Source organism: Saimiri boliviensis, chromosome 8 (assembly GCF_048565385.1).
Source record: "Saimiri boliviensis isolate mSaiBol1 chromosome 8, mSaiBol1.pri, whole genome shotgun sequence".
Taxonomy (NCBI): domain Eukaryota; kingdom Metazoa; phylum Chordata; class Mammalia; order Primates; family Cebidae; genus Saimiri; species Saimiri boliviensis.
Genome location: NC_133456.1, coordinates 18,908,638 through 18,930,515, shown reverse-complemented (window position 1 = coordinate 18,930,515; position 21,878 = coordinate 18,908,638). Strand labels below are relative to the sequence as shown.

At 39.7% G+C, this 21,878-nt stretch overlaps 1 protein-coding gene across 3 annotated transcripts in view; it reads right to left on the bottom strand.

Moving 5' to 3' along the window:
• Positions 1–21,878, bottom strand: part of PAK2 (p21 (RAC1) activated kinase 2) — an 80,724-nt gene that overhangs the window by 41,881 nt on the left and 16,965 nt on the right. For 2 of the 3 annotated variants that reach the window (XM_003926200.4, XM_074404053.1), the window contains exon 2: positions 2,221–2,431. In XM_003926200.4, the coding sequence (XP_003926249.1) occupies positions 2,221–2,410 (190 nt within the window). In that variant the 5' untranslated portion in view covers positions 2,411–2,431. Of the gene's footprint in view, positions 1–2,220; positions 2,432–17,375; positions 19,451–21,878 lie in introns of those variants that run through there. The other variant, XM_074404052.1, reaches the window with a different exon arrangement.

Genomic DNA, 21,878 nt, shown 5'->3' with positions numbered 1-21,878 from the left:
ACCCACCAGTGCAGTGGTTTTTAATATGGGCTGCACATTGGAATCATCTGGGTCATTAAAAAAATTAAAAACAAAATCAAAACTGATACCCAGGGTAAGCCCTTAAAGATGATGACTGCTGATTCAACTGGAATGAGATGGAGTGTGAACACAAATTTATTAAGCTTCCCAGGTGATTCTAATTAGCAATTCAAAAACTAAACGAATGGATCACCTAAAGTTTGAGAAGCTTTGCCCTAGAGAAATACTTGAACATGTCCAGTAATATGTATGTTCAAGATTATCCACAGCAGCATTATTCATGAAAACAATCCAAATGTCTATAGATAGGAGACTGGTTAAATAAATTGCAGTATATTTACAGTGTGGCAACATACAGCAGTGAAAGTGAACAAACTACAGCATATACATCAACAAATCTCAAAAGTAGAAAGCTGAGTGGAAAACATATAGAAAAAAATGCAGACAGCAAAATTCCATTCATGAAAGATTCCCAAACAGGCATGCTAAACCATATATATTTGAGGATGAATAGATATGTTATAAAATTACAATAAAAACACAGCATTCAGTATGGTGGATATTGGGAAAGAAGGATATTGGGAAAGAAGAAGAGAAGGATAAGATGGGGCATAGCAGATGGGGACTTCAGAGGTACCGATAAAATTCTGGGCTGAGTGGTAGGTACAAGGATGTTGTGTGTGTGTATATACACATATATACATACACATATATACACACGTGTATATATGTATACACACACACACACACATTTTATATATATATATATATATATATATATATATATATATTTTTTTTTTTTTTTTTTTTTCTTTTGTGAGACAGAGTCAAGTCTCACTTTGTCACCCAGGCTGGAGTACGGTATCACAATCTTGGCTCGCTGCAACCTCCACCTCCTGGATTCAGGCAATTCTCCTGCCTCAGCTTCCTGGGTAGCTGGGATTCCAGGTGTGCCACCACACCCAGCTAATTTTTTTGTACTTTTAGAAGAGACAGAGTCTCACCATGTTGGCCAGACTGGTTTCGAACTCCTGACCTCAGATGATCTGCCTGCCTCAGCCTCCCAAAGTGCCAGGATTAACAGGTGTGAGCCACTGCACTCGACACACACACACACACACACACACTCACACACTCTCTCTCTCTATATATGTGTGTGTGTGTGTGTGTGTGTATATATATATGTACACACACACACAAACACTATAATATATACACACTATACTATATATACCATATATATATATATATATATATATATATATATATATACTCTATAGTATATATACTATATACATTGGTGTCAAATTTGACACCAAAACTAATCAGCAATTTCAATTTATATGAGACTGGATGGAGTGCAGTGGTACAATCTCAGCTCACTCCAACCTCCCTGTCCAGGGCTCAAGCCATCTTCCCACCTCAGCCTCCCAAGTAGCTGGGATTACAGGTATGTGTCACCACGCCCAGCTAATTTTTGTAGAGATGAGTTTTCACATGTTGCCCAGGCTGGTCTTGAACTCCTGAGTACAAGCGATCCACCTGGCTTAGCCTCCCAAAGAGCTGGAATTACAGGCATGAGCCACTGTGTCCAGCCCACTGATTCTTAACTGGGGTGATTTTGCCCCCACTGGATAGGTCCCTGCAACAACAAATTATTTGGCTCCAAGATATCAACAGGGTCAAGGCTGAGAAACCCTGGACTAGACATATATTTTGCTGAGGACACATGAGTCTGTGATACCGAGGCTGCCTCAGACACTTCTGAGGGCATTACAGAATACATGGTAAAAGATGGTATTTACTACTTAAGAATCAGAAAAACTCTTAATTCCAAAACACAGTTGGTTCCAGGGATTTCAGGCAGGGGACTGGGGGCCCTGTATCACCATTCTTGTAATAGCGTGTCTTCCTCAAATGTCACAAATCTCATTTAAAATATGACCAAGGTTTCAGAAAACCAAGGAGATGAATATAGAAATTCACTGGCCATAACAAGTTGGGTGAGAAAGAAATCTACATCTTACAATTTTTTAAAATCACAATTTAAAATAAACCAGCCTTTTAAATAGTGACTGTATATTAGCATCGATTGTTTTCATGATCTGTTTTAATGTTCTCACCATAAAAGTTATCAACGTGGGTAACATACAGTAATAAATCCATACCAAGACTCTTAAAACCACAAGAGCTATTTACCTTTCTCTGTGCCTGAGAATATGGAGATGATTTTATTCCTGGGCTTTTTAGACTCCTCCGGAACAGAGGGCAAAGGTTTCAAACTGTGATTGGCTGACAAAGGGTCTTTGCCTCCGCTGCTAAAAATGGTACTGCTCATTCGCACAGGAGGTGCTGGAGGCTTGTCTTCCAGTTCTCCGTTATCAGACATGATTCAGAATTATGAAATGGCCTGAAATTGGCAAAAGTCACAATTAGTAAAAAGGTAAAAAAAAAAATAGCATGAACAAGCAAAAAACAGTAATAACTACTCCTGCCACAACTCCCAAGTTGGAAAATATTATCCATTTAGAATGACATTTGCAAAATCTGGAGAAGCAATGTGTAAGAGATACAACTCTCTTGAGATGTAACAAAGGTAATTTCCCTTAACAAAGTTGGTAATGGTCAGCTGAAAAAATGTTTGAAAAGTTAAATGAAACCATGATGATACTAACAAAAGCTATTGATCTAACCAACTGATTTTAGGAGACTGTTCTCAATGGAAAGACAGACAACATGGAATCTTTTTAATTCCAAAGAGAAGAAATATGTTCCAACCAGCAAATTACAGGATTATCTTGGGTAGGTGCACCTCTAGAGCAGAGACAGATGCTTTGCTACTAAACCTATTAAACAGCACACCTCTAATCTTATTTTATGCACACCAACCCTGCAGTTACAACTTAGCCTTCACAAAAACTTTCCTAAGGCATTCTTATTTATTTATTTACTTATTTATTTTGAGAGTCTTGCTCTGTCTCCTAGGCTGAAGTGCAGCGGCATGATCTTGGCTCACTGAAACCTCCACCTCCCAGGTTCAAGCGATTCTCCTGCCTCAGCCTCCTGAGTAGCTGGGATTACAGGCGTGAACCAGGATGCCAATTTTTTTTTTTTTTTTTTTTTTTTTTGAGATGAAGTCTCACTCTTATCGCCCAATCTGGAGTGCAATGGTACCATCTCAGCTCACTGCAACTTCCACCTCCTGCGTTCAAGCAATTCTCCTGCCTCAGCCTCCTGAGTAGCTAGGATTATAGGCATGTACCACCACGCCTGGCTAATTTTTGTATTTTTAGTAGAGACAGGATTTCCCTAAGTTGCCCAGGCTGGTATCGAACTCCTGACCTCAAGTGATCCGCCTGCCTTCTCCTCCCAAACTGCTGGGATTACAGGCATGCACCCCAACACCGGGCCAAGGATTCTTAAAACAATGCACTGCTGATGTAGTATTTGGTCTCTGAAAATCTGACATCCTAATTTACACAGATTAGCCATTTGAGTTTTTCAGACAATTGCACAGAGCTTGATCAATCTGAATACAGTGACAAAATTAAATACAGAGCATGGCTGAAAGGCTGAGTGTGGGCACATCCCTGAGGTTCTGTGACCCCTGTAAGTGCCCTGTCCAGGCAGTCAGGTAATCTCTCTGGCTAATTCAGTGAAAACTTCAATCTTGCTTATCCATACTTCTAGGTATATATTTTATATATTTAAAAAAGCAGATTACACATATTTGAAATTAGCAGTAAAAGGGAGAGGATCCCTAACTTACATATGAGTTCTGATTCAAAAGTATGTATTAGGAAACAACATATTTCCCCACTAAACATGGTTCTGATTCGTAACTGAATCTTGATTGCAAGATTACTTAATGCATTTAAGTGAACAGAACCTTGCATATATACAATGAAAAGAATGCCAACTTAAAAATAAAGTTATTAGTTTGAATGCTTATACCTGATGAAAAGCAGGTATAATTTAAGAAGATTATACCAAATCTTGCAGCTTTTATTTCCTTGATAGGAGTGTGTCACTAGCACTATGGTATATTTTAACTCTCAAAATGATGATTATTTTTTCATTCTACTAAAAAGGAAGAATAAAAAAAGGTAAAGAAGCAAACACATTTCTGGGAGTGATATGGTTTGGCTGTGTTCCCCCCACCCAAATCTCATCCTGAATTCCCATGTGTTGTGGGAGGGTCTAGGTGAGAGTAATTGAATTATGGGGGCAAGTCTTTCCTGTACTGTTCTCCTGATACTGAATAAGACTCACAAGATCTGATGGTTTTACAAAGGGTTTCCCTGCACAAGCTCTCTCTCTTTGCCTGCTGCCATACATGTTAAGACGTGACTTGCTCCTCCTTGCCTTCCGCCATGATTGTGAGACTTCCCCAGCCATGTGGAACTGTTAAGTCCAATTAAACCGCTTTCTTTTGTAAATTGTCCAGACTCAAGTATGTCTTTGTCAGCGGTATGAAAACAGACTAATGGAGGGGGTAACTAGGTAGAGAAGGGCTGGGAAAAGGAGTGAAAAGGATCTTTATCTTTGTGTGAGAAAGACTGGTATAAGAAAGAAATGAGAGCCGGAACTAAGGTGGGGCAGACAACATGCCCTCAGATGATTCTTCCTAACCAGCTCATCAAAGCATGTGGGGTTTGTTTTGTTTTGGGGTGGGATGCAAGCAGGATGTAACTTGCTATTCCTAAGTATGGGCTACTACCAGTGTGCATTACAAGAGGGGACCTATCTTGCTACAGATAGAAGAAAGACAAGGTTTAGTAACAACATTGCAACCAGGGGTGGTGGCTCACACCTATAATCCCAACTCTTTGGGAAGCCAAGATGGATGAACCACTTGAGGTCAGGAGTTTGAGACCAGTCTGGGCAACATCGTAAAAACCTGTCTCTATGAAAAATACGAAAATTAGCCAGGTGTGGTGGCACACACCTGTAGTCTCAGCTACTTGGGAGGCTCAGGCAGAGGAGCCTGGGGAGGCGGAGGTTGCAGTGAGCTGAGATCATGCCACTGCACTCCAGCCTGGGCAACAGAATGAGACACCATCACAAAACAACAACAAAAACAAAAAACACACAAAAAAGGGCACAAGAATTACTTAGTGTAAAGTGACTATAAATTCTATCCTCAAGACTCCCACATAGATGGAACATGAGTAGAAACTGCCAATGCACCTTCAATAATAGTAATAAATCAGCTGCACGTTAACCAGTTTTGCGGTTACCAGCATATGTTCCAGAATCAGACTGCTTTGGATGGAATCCTGTTTCCACCATTGACTTAGTATGTGTCCTTGGGCGAATTACTTAACCATGTCTCATGGCTCTTGAAGAAATGGCTGACTCTAGGCATGGGACAGGGAAAATGGAAGATGAGACTAGAGCATGCTGCAGTGTCAGAAGGCAAGGAAGTACTTTAAAAAGATGAGGAAATGCCAAAGGGATACAGGAAAGATTTTCCACAGGCCAATGTGGGATGATCTGAGCAAATTAGGGTACTATTAGATTATTACCCAAAGTATAAAATAAATTTTATTCCATACTGACACAAATAAATGAATAATAAATGGGAGAAAAGGAACAGATCTTTCTTACAGGAGAATTGCAAATAAAATAGGAAAATACATCTCCCTTTAGGAGTACCAGCTTAATCTGTGTCTCCTCTTGAGTGAAGGCTGGACTTAGTGACTCATTTCCAAAGAACAGTGTATGGCAAGGGAAAAATAACTGCAGTGAAAAAACCTGGCAAACATGCCTTAACCAAGTGACCACTGTTAACATCACCAGTGACAAGTCATGGTAGTATTACTTACCCCCAAATCTAATGTGATGAGACGCATACTTCACCTCTATGGTATTCTTCCCCCAAACCCATAACCCCAGTATAATCATGAGGAAAAACACCAGACAAACCCAAATTGAGGTATATGCTATAAAATTCCTGATCGCTACATTCCTCAAAACTGTCAAGGACACAAAAAATAAGGAAAGACTGGGAAACTATAACAGATCGGAGGAGACATAACCATAAATGCAACATGACACCCTGGATCGGATCCTGGAACAGAAAAGGTGCACTGGTGAAAACACTAGTAGAATCTAAATAAATCCTAGAATTTAGTTAACAGTAAGATATTAATGTTGGCTTCTTTGTTTTGACATACATACCACGATTATGTAAGATGTTAACATTAGAGGAAGCTGGGTGATAGGTATTATAGGAAATCTACTATCTTTGCAATTTGTCTGTAAATCTAAAATTACTCCCTAATAAAAACTCTATTAAAAAATTTCCCTCACCAACAAAAACTCTTTGGACTCTTTTTTTTTTTTTTTTTTTTTTTTGAGACAGAGTTTCACTCTTGTTACCCAGGCTGGAGTGCAATGGCGCGATCTCGGCTCACCGCAACCTCCACCTCCTGGGTTCAGGCAATTCTCCTGCCTCAGCCTCCTGAGTAGCTGGGATTACAGGTACGCGCCACCATGCCCAGCTAATTTTTTTGTATTTTTAGTAGAGACGGGGTTTCACCATGTTGACCAGGATGGTCTCGATCTCTTGACCTCGTGATCCACCCGCCTCGGCCTCCCAAAGTGCTGGGATTACAGGCTTGAGCCACCGCGCCCGGCTGGACTCTTTATTAATTTTTAAGAATATATAATCCCAGCTACTCAGGAGGCTGAGGCATGAGAATTGCCTGAACCCAGGAGGCGGAGGTTGCCGTGAGCCGAGATTGCGCCATTGCACTCCAGCCTGGGTAACAAGAGTGAAACTCTGTCTCAAAAAAAAAAAAAAGAATATAAAGGGTCTTGTGGCCAAAATGTTTTGAGAATGGCTACTTAGAAGAAACTGAGTAGCTTAAGTATGCCTGAGTTGAGAACAGATACTGATAAAGGGAACGGCTGCCTTAGATACTGATAAAGGAATGGCTGATTGCATTTGTTCCAGGATCCAAACCAGAGCGTCATGTTGCATTTATGGTTATGTCTCCTCTGATAGGCTATGCAAATTGCACCTCTTTTTTAATAGAGTTAAATATAGAGCTACTACCATGTGACCCAGCAATTCCACTCCCAGGTATATAACCGAGAGAACTGAAAAACACATGTTCATGCAAAAACTTTATATTAATGTTCACAGAAGTGTTCATAATAGCCAAAAGAGAGAAACAACCCAAATATCTATCACTTGATGAATGGCTATACAAAATGTGACATATCCATAAGACGGAATATTGTTTGCCCACAAAAAGAAGTACTGATATATGCTGCAACATGGATGACCTTTGAAAATGAAGAGGAAAAAAGCCATAAAAGGCCACATATTGTAAGATTCCATTTCAGATGAAATGTCCAGAACAGGGGCATCCACAGATCCAGAAAGGAATTTAGTTCATAAACATGGCTGATTGGCGAGTGGTTGCTAAGGAGTGGGGGAAATGAGATGTGACTGCTAATGGGCATGAAGTTTCTCTGGGGGATGCAAATGTTTTGGTATGAAGACAGTGGTGATGGTTGCGCAGTCTTGTGAATATATTAAAACCACTCAATTGTATAACTTTAAAACGGTAAATTTAGGCTATGCAAATTGTATCTCAATAAATTAATATCGACTCACAGAATAAAGATTAAATGAACTAACAGATTAAAAGCTGCTGTAATTGTTATCATCATTATTATTTATAAGACTCTATGCTAAGAAATAAAAGACAACCAGAGTCTTCTCTAAGAGTTCATAACCTAGGGGGAAAGACCAATACAGACTTTTTCGAGTTAGGTCAGCCATTCCCTTTAAAAGTGTCTGTTCTCAACACAGGCATACTAAAGCTACTCAGTTTCTTCACGTAGCCGTTCTCAAACATTTTGCTCACAAGACCCTTTACATTCTTAAAAATTAATAGAGTCCAAAGAGTTTCTGTTGATGAGAGTTATATCTATCTATATTTACTGATGAAAAATTAAAACAAGTTATTGGCCAGGTGTGGTGGCTCATGCTTGTAATCCCAACACTTTGGGAGGTCAAGGTGGGTGGATTACTTGAGGTCAGGAATTTGAGATGAACCTGGACAACATGGTGAAACCCTGTCTCTACTAAAAATACAAAAATTAGCTGGGCGTGGTGGTGTGTGTCTGTAATCCCAGCTACTCAGGTGGCTGAGGCAGGAGAATCGCTTGAACCTGCCGGGAAGTGGAAGTTGCAGTGAGCTGAGATAGAGCCACTGTACTCCAGACTGGGTTACGGAGGAAGAATCCTTCTCAAAGTTACAAATCAAAACAAAAAAACCCAAGTTTTTTAAATAATTCATTTAAATATAACAATAAACCATTACATGTTAACATAAGTAACATTTTTATAAAAAATGACTATTTTCCAAAACAAAGTAAGTTGAGTAAGAAGACCGGTATTCTTCGATATTTCTGCAAGTCTTTTTCGTGTCTGACATGGTAGGAGACAGCTGGATTAGCAGATATGCTTCTACATTCAGTCTGTTGTGGTATGTTGTTTAGCTGAAGTTTATGAAAAAAAATCTGGTCTTACACAGATACACACCTGAAAAGGCAGGCGTATTTTAACAGCCTTCAGATAATTGTGGATATTCTTCTTTGGTATTACACTAAACCCGACCTTCCTAAAAGGATAGTTGTGGAATCTGAAACCACAGCAATGAATCTTTTTGTACTCTTACATCAATTGATTCTCTTGAATTTTGAATGAATCTGTTACCTATGCAGTAGTTTTACAATATCATGAATTGGTTTTTGGAAAATATTGGTTCCCTGGGTTTTAAAAGATATTCCAAATGCTGACACATTTCATTATACAGTAAAAATAAAATCACATTCATTAATATCACCACCTATCTCATCAGAAAAGTCTTTCAAGCCGGGCACAGTGACTAATGCCTGTAATCCCAGCACTTTGGGAAGCCAAGGTGGGTGGATCACAAAGTGGGTAGATCATGAAGTCAGGAGTTCAAGGCCAATCTGGCCAAGATGGTAAAACCCTGTCTCTACTAAAAATACAAAAATTAGCTAAGCGTGGTGACAGGTACCTATAATTCCAGCTACTCAGGAGGCTGAGGCAGGAGAATCCCTTGAACCTGGGAGGTGGAGGTTGCAGTGAGCTGAGATCATGCCACAGCACTCCAACCTGGGTGACAGAGAGAGACTCAGTCTCAAAAGAAACAAAACAAAACAAAACAAGAAAGATCCTTTAAGTGGTGGGAAACTGCTAAAATCAAGATAGTAGATTCAAGTTTTCTAAAACTAATTTTGGCTTGAAAGCTTAAATTATATCAGTAACAACAAATTGTCACTATTTTTGAGGAAATGTCTGCAAAATACGTAAGTCTGAACAACCAGAATTTGTGAGCCAGTTGTTCTTTCAAATAAAAAAAATGATGTTCCATGAAACAGGGACTAGTTTAGTTCTCTTGCAAAAGTGGTTATCTCCAAGACAATGATTCAGACTTTGGTATGCAAAAGTACCTTATGAGTACTTCCCATTTTGCTATATAGAATACTTGATCAATACTTTATGGTTCCATTAAGTACATTATTAAGTGAAACTGGCTCTTTACTGCAAGCACATGGCCATGACCTTGATATGTGTTAAAGTAACAAGCAATTTGATCCACTTCTGCTTCTGCCCCATCAATGCATATGCTGACATAATGTGAGAGCAAACAATGTGTTAAGAATACTATGAAAGGCCGGGCACGACGGCTCAAGCCTGTAATCCCAGCACTTTGGGAGGCCGAGGCGGGTGGATCACGAGGTCAAGAGATCGAGACCATCCCGGTCAACATAGTGAAACCCCGTCTCTACTAAAAATACAAAAAAATTAGCTGGGCATGGTGGCACGTGCCTGGAATCCCAGCTACTCAGGAGGCTGAGGCAGGAGAATTGCCTGAACCCAGGAGGCGGAGGTTGCGGTGAGCCGAGATCGTGCCATTGCACTCCAGCCAGGGTAACAAGAGCGAAACTCTGTCTCAAAAAAAAAAAAAAAAAATACTATGAAAAAAAGTTTTGACATCATGACTCCCCCACAGTATTGTAGACCAAACTTTGAGAACTGCTGCTTTAAAGTGTACTCCATCGTTATACTTCACCTACATACCCTCAATTCTTTCTGATGTTTTACGGAGGTGGCAGAAGACTCATATTTATTTCATCTTATACTCTATAGAACATGTTTTAACAGAAGAAATGAGCAACAGCTAGATTTCCAAGCTAAGGTACAAACGCCTCCTCAATCCTTAACATGTCGAAAATCCAAATACATGCAATAGTATTTGCTCTACTGCTTTTCATTACAGTATCAGAAAGATCAGTAGGCTTTCATGACTTAGCCAGAGACACTTTCATTTATGAGAAGCAGTGCTAAATTCTAAGCAAACGACATTACATAGCAACTTTCAGAACACAGCCTTTCCTTATACCTTGGTTATCCTTAAAAACTTTTCTACTGCTCAATTTTAATATACTGTGCAGTAACTTTTTTATTTTCTGCACAAATTCAGTCTAGTAGAACTAAAGAGGAGCCAGAGCATTGTGTTTTTCAGAACTTTTTAGTAATTACACACAGTCATGCTGAAGTAGCTGTCTCAAGGAAATTCCAATTAACCTGACTTATCCTTTCAGCGATATTTGCCTAAACAAAACCCAAATAGTAAACTTGAGTCAGAGATGTCCCTAATGAAATTACTCAAGATGACAAATATACTGCAACAATTCTTATATGCCACGTGAGTGAGATCTTAGTAAATATAAGCACAACCTTTGATACAATACTGATGGCTCTGCCATCTGCTTAGCTGAGGACTTACCACTTCATGTCTGGATTTTTCTCAGTCTCTATGTCTTCAGCTGTTGTTCAGTGGAAGTTACAAGAAATTCTATTAGGTTGGCGCAAAAGTAACTGCGATTTTTGCTATTAAAAATAATGGCTAGTTACACTGGTGCTATTACTTTTGCACCAAAAGTAATTTGTGCAAAAGTAGTTGTACCAACCTAATAACTAGCTTCCTAGAGTCTCTATGTGTTCAGTTTTTTGTTTGCAGAAAGAAGTCAAAATTGGTTAAATGTACTTTAATTATCATGCAGTAACAAGTGCTATGACTCTCTCCTGACCAGCTGCCCATAACCTACAGACTGAGGACTAAACTCTTACATTTGGGCCACTGAACTCCAAACTGCTGAGTCAATCTGATCTCACGTGAATGCACCATGTAAATCCTATGCCTCATATTCCTCAAATACACCAAAGACTTTGGTGTATTTGAAGGGCCTATATCATTTTTATGTACATATTTCTGCATTTTTAGCTTTTCTTTTTCCTTTTATTTACCCACCCAAACCTTTCAAGACCCAGTGAAAATGATTTCCTTCCTAAGGTCACTCCTAGCCCAAAATGATCCCTCACATCTTCTAAATTTGAGTTACATGGGAAAATAAATTCAGATGGTATTAAAATTGTAAAGGATTAGAAGTCACCTAGTCTGTTTGCCTTGTTTTATATGTGGAAAAAAAAGAACCACCAAAAAGTAAGTGGTTAGCCTAAAGGCACATAAATCTACTGACTAACAGCACTAAGACTAGAACTCAAGTTCCTAACAACTCTTAATCTCATGCTCTCTTTTCTTACTTATGCTAATATTTTGGATCATTCTTCAGTAATGAATTACAACTGTAAGCCCTTAAGTTATTTTACCCGTTTTTCCTAACACCTAAAGCAATTCAAGGGCAGGTACTGTGCATATGTTAGACAACGTTTACTGATTTATGGTACCAAACTCTGTCCACAGATAAAATACTATTCTTGAATTTTTTATTTTTTATTTTTTATTTTTTGAGATGAAGTCTCACTCTGTTACCCAGGCTGGAGTGCTGAGATTACAGGCGTAATCTTGGCTCACTGTAACCTCCACCTCCTGGGTTCCAGTGATTCTCCTGTACCAGCCTCCCAAATAGCTGTGATTACAGGAGTGTGCCACCATACCTGGCCCATTCAATTTGTTTTCTTTTTTTTTTTTTTTGAGATGGAATCTCACTCTGTCGCCCAGGCTGGAGTGCAGTGGCTGAGCTTGGCTCACTGCAACCTCCGCCTCCCAGGTTCAAGTAATTCTCCTGTTTCAGCCTCCCAAGTAGCTGGGATTACAGTGGAAGCCACCACACTTGGCTAATTTGTTGTTGTTGTTGTTGTTTTAGATGAAGTTTTGCTCTTGTTGCCCAGGCTGGAGTGCAATGGCATGATCTCGGCTCACTGCAACCTCTGCCTCCTGGGTTCAAGTGATTCTCCTGCTTCAGCCTCCTGAGTAGCTGAGCTGGGATTACCGTCATGCACCACCATGCCCAGCTAATTTTGTATTTTTAGTAGAGACATGGTTTATCCATGTTGGTCAGGCCGGTCTTGAGCTCCCAGCCTCAGGTGATCCACCTGCCTTGGCCTCCCAAAGTGCTGAAATTACAGGCATGAGCCACCACCCCCAGCCCTTTTGTATTTTTCTAGTAGAGACAGGGTTTCACCATATGAGTCAGGCTGGTCTCGAGCTCCTCACTTCAGGTGATCTACCTGCCTTAGCCTCCTAAAGTGCTGGGATTACGGGTGTGAGTGACTGCGCCTGGCCTGAATTTGTTTTCTTAATCAAACAGCACTAAAGAACATAAACTTCCCCATATAACAAAAATATCTTTAGAAAGATTTATACTTTTCTCCTCACATGTGATTCATGACCTTCAGTTCTCTTTTCCATAAAATAGCATTGTGTGTGTGTGTGAATTGCTGCTTCTGACAGTGTCAAATGCCTGAAAAGTACTAGATGAGACTGTGATAAAGTTCTTCATGTTCACCTTACATTTTAGCCAAAACAATATTAGGTATCAAAATAATTCATGGTAAAATACTGATTTACCTTATGTTTTGCTCAACCATTAGTCAAAAATGCTATACTAAAAAAAAGAGCAAATGGTAAGTAGTGCCTCTCTCCAAATCTGTTCAAACACTTTTTGCTACTTTTCAGTGAAAAACAAGTAGGCGAAACAAAAAGTGTGCCCAAAACACACTGTACTCTTCTAAGAGGCCCATTGTTAAACTGTGACACGACTCAAACACAAACAATTCCTCAATTGTCTACTGAAGGAGACTAGGGGTAGCTAAATATACAGCAGAAACGAACAAACGTAGTGGTATCTGGAACCAGTCAGTTCAAATAGTGGAAATTACTGAACTTATTATCTACTGGGATCAACTGCAGTACTTCAAGTGTAAACCATGTAGTATTGAAAAACACAATAATTTAAAGAGCACACTTTTGCTTTACATTTTTATTTACTTTTCAGTACATTATGAATATAGTAATGCAACACTAGTTAATCAGACTTCCCACAATCTCTCAATAAGCTGCAAGAACCCCAACACCAATGGTCCTTCCCTCCCCCAATCAAAAAAAAAAAAAAGCCTCAAATGCCTTTGAGGGCAAAAGCATGAAAGAAAACATTTCCAAATCACCTGAAGATGACGACGCACACTCTAAACAAAAGGTTCACAACTCAGAAGAAAGAGTGTTCTCATTTGGTGACGATGGCCATAACATCAGTCCTACTAGTAGCAAAGCCAGAAAGAAAAGAGGAAAACGGAGAAAGGAGATGAAGAAAACACTATCTGGAGACTGGACTGGATAACATATCAAATCTTTTTAAATGCATGGATGGGCTAGTAAAATAAGAGGGATGATTCCACAGAGCCCCAAAGCAAAGTGAAACCAGGAACTCAAAAAGAGTAAGCAATTTACTAATCTAGTTATTCTAGAGGGATTTTGACTAAACCCTGGAGACCTCATGCTTCCACTTTGATGGCTGCCACAGGGGACAGGAAGTAAAGCCCAGTCTGCCTAATGTTGAAAAATTAACGGGAGTCCTTCCCACATAAGTCTGGGCCTGAAAAAGGCTATCACCCACAGAAGGACCAAGCAGGAATAAATCCCTTTGGACAGAAAGGAACAAGAAAACCTTAAGCATTCTGAGAACGGTGATGGCAAGGGAAGGAAAAACATCTCTGAAAAACATAGATATAGAATGATGTGTCACAGAACACATAGAAGCAGCTTGAAAATAAAAGCAGAATAGAGCAAATATGAAAACACCATATAGAACTTTCAATAAGAAAAAATATGTGAAAGCTAAAACTCAACATTTTAAGTAAAAAGCAACACACAGTGTTAGAGAGAACTAATGAATAATGAACCAATGACAATGAGGCAGAAAGTATGAAAGAGGAGATGAGTATGTTAGATGGTCTAACATACATCTGTTTGGAGTTCCAGAAGATGGCAGAATGAAGGACTGGTCCACTGAATAAATAGTTGAGAAATTTCCAGAACTAATAAAGAACACAAATCTGTAAGTAGAAGTCTAATTAATCAAAAGCAGGATAAAAAATTACCTAGAAATAGACACATCATAGTGTTATTAAGAATATCAAAGACAAAGAGTTCCTAAAATCAGCCAAAGGAGAAAAAAAAGGCAAACTTCACAGAAGTGGTAATTCAATGGTCAGCTTATTTCTTGATATCAACGATGAAAGCAAGAAGACAGTGGAATCAGTGTGTTGAGGCAAGAAGCTGCCAACATAAACTGCAAACCCAACAAAACTATCTTTTAAGAATGAGGTAAATAGAAACATTGAGACAATTTTTTTTTAAAAAAGACCACAATCACTACACACTCTTAAAGTCAGTTAAGTTGAAAAACCAAAAAGGTAAACAGGGAAGAAAAACATGTTTAGAAACTTTAAAACACCTCCAACAAATCCATATTAAGAAAAGACATAATGAAAATTTTAAATACTTAGAACTGAATGAAAATTTAAAGACTATATACAAAAAACTCAGGCCAGGCATGGTGGCTCACACTTGTAATCCCAGCACTTTGGGAGGCCAAGGTGAAGAGATCACTTGAGGTCAGCAGTTTGAGATCAGCCTGGTCAACATGGTGAAGCCCTGACTCTACTAAAAGTATAAAAATGGTGGTGCATGCCTATAATCCCAGGTACTTGGGAGGCTGAGGCAGGAGAACCACTTGAACCTGGGAGGCGGAGGTTACAGTGAGCTGACATGGTGCCATTGCACTCCAGCCTGGGAGACAGAGGGAGACTCTGTCTGTAAGATTAAATACTATATATAAAAAACTTGCAGAGTTGAATAAACAACATGTGGCATACATATGCACAAAAAAATTTTTTTTTTTAAGAGATGAGGTCGGGCCAGGCATAGTGGTTCATGCCTATAATCCCAGCACTTTGGGAGGCCGAGGTGGCTGGATCACCTGAGGTTGCAGTGAGCTGAGATTGCACCACTGCACTCCAGCCTGGGTGACAGAGCAAAGAGATGAGGTCTTGCACAGTGACTACTCACAGGCATGATCACAGAACAGCACTGCAGCCCTTCAGCTCCTCAACTCAAGCAATCCTCCCACCTGATCCTCCCAAGTAGCTATACTGAGACTACAGGTACATGCCACCATGCCTGGCTGAGGAATGAAATTTTGATATAAACTATTAATAAGGATGAACCCTGAAAATAATATGCTAAGTAACATAAGCCAAACACAAAAGGACAAATACTGTATATATATTTTTAAATTGAGATAGGGTCTCACTGTCGCCCAGACTGAATTACAAGGCATGATCACAGCTCACTGCAGTGTAAACCTCCTGGACTCCAGTGATCCTCCCACCTCAGCGTCCTAAGTAGCTCTAACTTAAGGTAGATATTATCATCCCCAGCTAACTTTTAAACTTTTAGTTGAGACAAGCTCTAACTATGTTGTCCAGGCTGGTCTTAAACTCTTGAGCTCAAGCTATCCTCCCACTTTGGCCTCTCAAAGTGCTGTGATGACAGATAGCTACTGTGTCCAGCCTAACAAATACTGTATTAATTTCATTCAAGTGAGACACCTTACAGTACTCAAATTCATAGACAGAAAGTAGAATAAAGATTACTAGAGACTGGGGAAAGTGCATGGGGAGTTATTGTTTAATGAATACAGAATTTCTGCTTGGGATGATGAAAATGTTCTGGAAAAGGATGGTGGTGACAGTGTGCAACACTGAATATACTTAATACCATCAAGTTGTACACCTAAAAATGGTTAAATAATACATTTTATGTTATATATATTCCACCACTAGCACAACACAAAACCTTGCTAGGATATGAGGCCCTTACAGCTCTGAATTTTTATTTTTTATTTACATTATTTTTTTGAGACTCACTATCATCCAGGCAAAAGTGCAGTGGCACAATCACGGCTCACTGCAGCCTCAACCTCCCGGGCTCAGGTGATCCTCCTACCTTAGCCGCCGAGAGGCTGGCACAACAGGCATGTACCACCACGCCCAGTTCATTTTTGTATTTTCTGTAGAGACAGGGTCTCCCTATGTTGCCCAGGCGGTCTTGAACTCCCAGCCTCAACTGATCCATCCTCCTCGGCCTCCCAAATTGCTGGGATTACAGGTGTACACTATAGTGCCCAGCTAGCTCTAAATGTTTACATCAAAAAAAGGAGAACTACTAGCCCAGGTAACATAGCAAGACTCTGCAAAAAAAAAAAAAAAAAAAAAAAAAAAAAAAAAAAAAAAAAAAAAAGGCCGGGCACAGTAGCTCATGCCTGTAATTCCAGCACTTTGGGAGGCCAAGGCAGCTAGATCACTTGAGATAAGGAACTCAAGACGAGCCTGGGCAACATGGTGAAATCCCTTCTCTACTAAAAATACAAAAATTGGCCGGCAGCAATGGGGTGCCTGCCTGTAATCCGAGCTACTGGAGAGACTGAGGCAGAAGAATCGCTTGAACCCATGAGGAGGTTGCAGTGAGCTGAGATCACGCCCTGCACTCCAGCCTGGGTGACAGAGCAAGACTTGGTCTCAATAAATAAATAAATAAATAAAAATAAAAAATTAGCTGGACGTGGTGGCTTGCACCCATAATCTCAGCTACTTTAGAGGCTGAGGCAAGAGGCTCACTGGGGCCCAGGAAGTTGGGGTTGCCACTGCACTCCAGCCTAGGCAACAGAGTGAGACCTTGTTTCTAAAAATGAAAGGAGAAATAAAAATCAATGAGTTAAGCATCTAACCTAAGAAGTTCAAAAACAGCAAAATAAATCCAAAGAACATAGGAAGGAAACAATCAAGAAAGCAGAAATTACTGAAGACTAATATATAAAAAGTATTATCGATAAAACTAAAAATAGACTGTTGAGCAAAACTAGTAAAATATCTCTGGCAAAATTAATCAAAACGAAGAATAAAAATAAACGATATTAGAAATGAAAAGCGGTTCTACCTGCATTTAGTGAGCAGAGATCACAGGTATCAGGTATTCTGCAACGTCCTCACAACACTTCAGTGTCCCACCACATGTTGCTTTATAATTTTAGAACTTCTAATGATCAGAACTGAGGACACAATTCTGTTTTACCTATTAAAATATTTTTACAGTTTTAGCATACACTGAATTTTCCAGATAGACAACCATTATGTACATCAAGAGAAGCTTGTACTTTTGCTCAGACTTTACCAAGAAGTTTCTTCAGAATTTAGGAAATCACATCACTAGCAATACCATGCTCATGCTGGTTGAGTCACCAATAGCAGGCCTTATTATGAGGCTATACTGTGGCCACCTCCACGTATAGACACAAGTCTTTGATCACTGCATACTGACTTAGTACAGCTGTAATACAGTTATTTAAAATGAAAACATGTATTTCATTATAAATTGCTTGCCTTTTATTTCTTTTTTTTTTTTTCTATTATAGTCAGGGCATTCTATTGATTTTTTTCCTCCTAAAATTCTGTGAGGCTAGGTTTAATAATCTATAATTTTCATTTCATAAGAAAGCAGTATAACACAGTGTTTAGGAGTACTGACCATATATATACCTTTTCACCCAGATAACCCATTTCTAAAAATCTATCCAAAGGATATACTGGCAAAAATACAAAAAGATACATACACTAGGCTATTATTGTGGCATTATCAGTAATGGCAAGACAGGAAACAACTCAGATAGCCATAAATAGAGGAACAGCTCAACTAACTACAGAACACTGTACACTAAAATATTTTGAAGCTATAAACCCCAAATGACAAAATCACTCTATATACTGCTATGGAGTAATCTCCAGGATACATTAAGTGAAAATCAGTTGGAAGAAAAAAATATATATGGGATGCTATAATTTACCAAAGGAGATTGGGGGAAGAAGGTATATCAATACACACACACGCGCGTGCGCGCACACACACACACACACACACACACACACAAGGTTGTACTTGTTTTTATTTTTGTTAAATGGAAGAACCATTTTTTCCCAGCTTTACTGAGGTATAATTGACAAAACTACATATATTCACATTATGATGATTTGATATACATATATACTGTGCAATGATTACCACAGTCAAATTAAGACATCTATCACCCTCCACAGTTACTGCGTGGGTTGGGGGTGGGGTTGGTGGAGGAACCATAATTTTAAAAAATAGTTACTTTAGGAGAGATGGGAGTAAGTTAAAACCTAGATTTTGGCTGGGTGTGGTGGCTCATGCCTGTAATCCCAGCACTTTGGGAGGCTGAAGCAGACGAATCACCTGAGGTAGGGAATTCAAGACTTGCTTGACGAACATGGAGACACTCGGTCTCTACCAAAAATATAAAATTAGCCAGGCAAGGTGGCACATGCCTGTAATCCCAGCTACTCAGAAGGCTGAGGCAAGAGAATTGCTTGAATCCAGGAGGCAGAGGTTATGGTGAGCCGAGATCTTGCCATGGCACTCCAGCCTGGACGGTAAGAGCAAAACTCCGTCTCAAAAACAAAAACAAAAAAAACCCTAGATTTTTCTGAATATAGATTCTTTGTATATTTGCTTTTGGAACTCTGTAAATTACATCAAATCACCAGCTTATGAAGAATGAACAATATTGCTTATAGTAAGATACCCATCCATTGATCACTAAAAAAAAAATCCTTGTATTCTTTTGCTTTGTAGACAACATATGAACCTTATTTAGATTTACAATTAAGTGAAGACCAAAATACTGAACAGAAGTGAATGTAAACTGGCAGTGGTTCTGTTCTTATATCTTTAGAGATTATGATATCTATGGTACCATAGATAATGGTAACTTTTTATATTATATGGATTACACAGTTAGCAAACACTCATTAACCAGATTATGACCTGGCTATTAGCTCTACTATTAATAGGTTATGCCTCTATTATTAGTTACAAAATGTGTATTTCCTCTACTGAACTCTACTCTTTGTGAGAAGATATTAATTTTTGAGAGAGGAAGAGAAAATAAAATATAAAAATAAAAACTTAAAAAGGAGGCCGGGGGCAGAGGCTCATGCCTGTAATCCCAGCACTTTGGGAGGTTGAGGTGGGTGGATCGTGAGGTCAGGAGTTTGAGACTAGCCCTGGCCAGCATGGTAAAACTCCATCTCTACTAAAAATACAAAAATTAGCTAGGCATGGTGACTCGCACCTGTAATCACAGCTACTCAGGAGGCTGAGGTAGGAGAAGCACCTGAAGCTGGGAGGCAGAGGTTGCAGTGAGCTGAGATCATGGCACTGCACTCCAGCCTGGGCAACAGAGGCAGACTCAGTCTCAAAAAAAAAAAAAGGAAGATACTAATTTTATAGTTCTTTTCATTCCCAAGAAGCACCTAGCAAAGTGTTATATACATCACAGAAACTCAAAGTCTGTTTTTCAAATAGGCAAATAAACTACTGCCACTTATAAAGTTGTAAACTGAAAGCCAAATCACTCTTCCTTTAAGTCCCTTTATTTAATCACCAATATAATGGAGTAATACCTGTGTTATCTAGTCTCACAGTGGATAGGGATGAGAGATGGCATTTCACAGATGACAAATAATGAACACTTACATAATATGTCCAAACTCAGAAATTATTGAAATGTAAATTAAGGCCTTTAGCTGATACCATCTGACAATTTCTACATTGGCAAAAATTAAGAAGCCTGATTCAAATCAAGTGTTAGAAGGAATGTGGCACAAAGAAAATTCTTACATACTGTTGGCAGGAGTATAAATTGGCAAAACTACTTTAGAAAATTTAGGAGGCTGGGCTGGGTGTGGTGGCTCACATCTGTAATCCCAGCACTTTGGGAGGCTGAGGCGGGTGAATCATGAGGTCAGGAGTTCGAGACCAGCCTGATCAACCTGGTGAAACCCAACCTCTACTAAAAATACAAAAATTAGTCAGGTGTGGTACCACGTGCTTGTAATCCCAGCCACTTGAGAGGCTGAGGCAGGAGAATTGCTTGAACTCGGGAGGAGGAGGTTGCAGTGAGCCAGGAGTGTGCCATTACACTCCAGTCTGGGTAACAGAGTGAGACTCCATCTCAAAAAAAAAAAAAAAAAAAAGAAAGAAAGAAAGAAAAAAACTGTAGGAGCTGGACACGGTGGCTCATGTCTGTAATCCCAGTTACTTAGGAGGCCGAGGTGTGTGATTACTTGAGGCCAGGAGTTCCAGCCCAGCTTGGCCAACATGGCAAAACCCTGTCTCTACAAAAAATGCAAATCAATTAGATGGGTGTGCTTGTGTGGGTCTGTAATCTCAGCTACTCAGGAGGCTGAGGCAAGACAATTGCTTGAACCCAGGAAGCAGAAGTTACAGTGAGCTGAGATGGCACCACTGCACTCCTGTCTCTCCATTCCAAATTCATCCTTTCTGTCCGTTCTGAAAAAAATTTAAGAATTTTTCCTTTGCCAGGGCATGATGCTAAGCTTTGTCAATACAGGGTGCTGGAGAGACATCACAGAAGAAAAGGAGTTTTACTTCCTGGTTCCAGCTGTCACAAGACTCCTGATGGGCAGGTGACTCTGCCAGCATCAGACTCCAATAGGGGAAGGTGGCCAGAAGCACCGAGTCTACTGGAACAAGAAACCACCCCACATACCCTTTTCGGGCAGTTTTGTATCAGAGTTAACAATTCTCCTTGGCACCCTAAACGGCAGATGTCCAACAACTTTGGCCAACAAAGGACGATTAAATGACAGAAACTTCTTTGCTATTCAATGATTTACAATCGTGCTCTCTCCAATAAGGTCTGGATCTCAGTCAGCTCTGGGGAAAGGAAGAGCTCTTCCCCAGGGGGCTCTATCTCAGCCCTAGGGGTAGTAGCTGCTTCTTAACTTTTGCTATTCTAACATTCTTTAGAGCGCTATTTGCTTTTTACTGGCTAATCCCTCATTACTCAATTACCCACTTATAAGCAGTCAATTATGTTTTCTCAGGTTCAAATTACTGCATGTCTTCTCTCTCCTGATTGGATGATATGATACAGAATGATACAGTCCCATCCATCCATATGGTACTTGCACACTTCCTTGAAATTCAGTCACCTGGCTTCTAACTTTTCTTCTCTCTTTCTACAAGATTATAAACTGGCTGGCAAGTAACACTTTCCATACATTTCTGTATCTATCTGACACTATCTATCATAATGCTTTTAACACAGACACCAACAAACGTTTAAATTCACACTTCAAGACTCATAAATACCCTATATACCAGGCATCCCCAAACTTTTTACACAGGGGGCCAGTTCACTGTCCCTCAGACCGTTGGAGGGCCGCCACATACTGTGCTCCTCACTGACCACCAATGAAAGAGGTGTCCCTTCCTGAAGTGCGGAGCGGGGCCGGATAAATGGCCTCAGGGGGCTGCATGCGGCCCGCAGGCCATAGTTTGGGGACGCCTGCTATATACCTTCATTAGTTTAAGGCCACTATAAACAAGTAAAACACT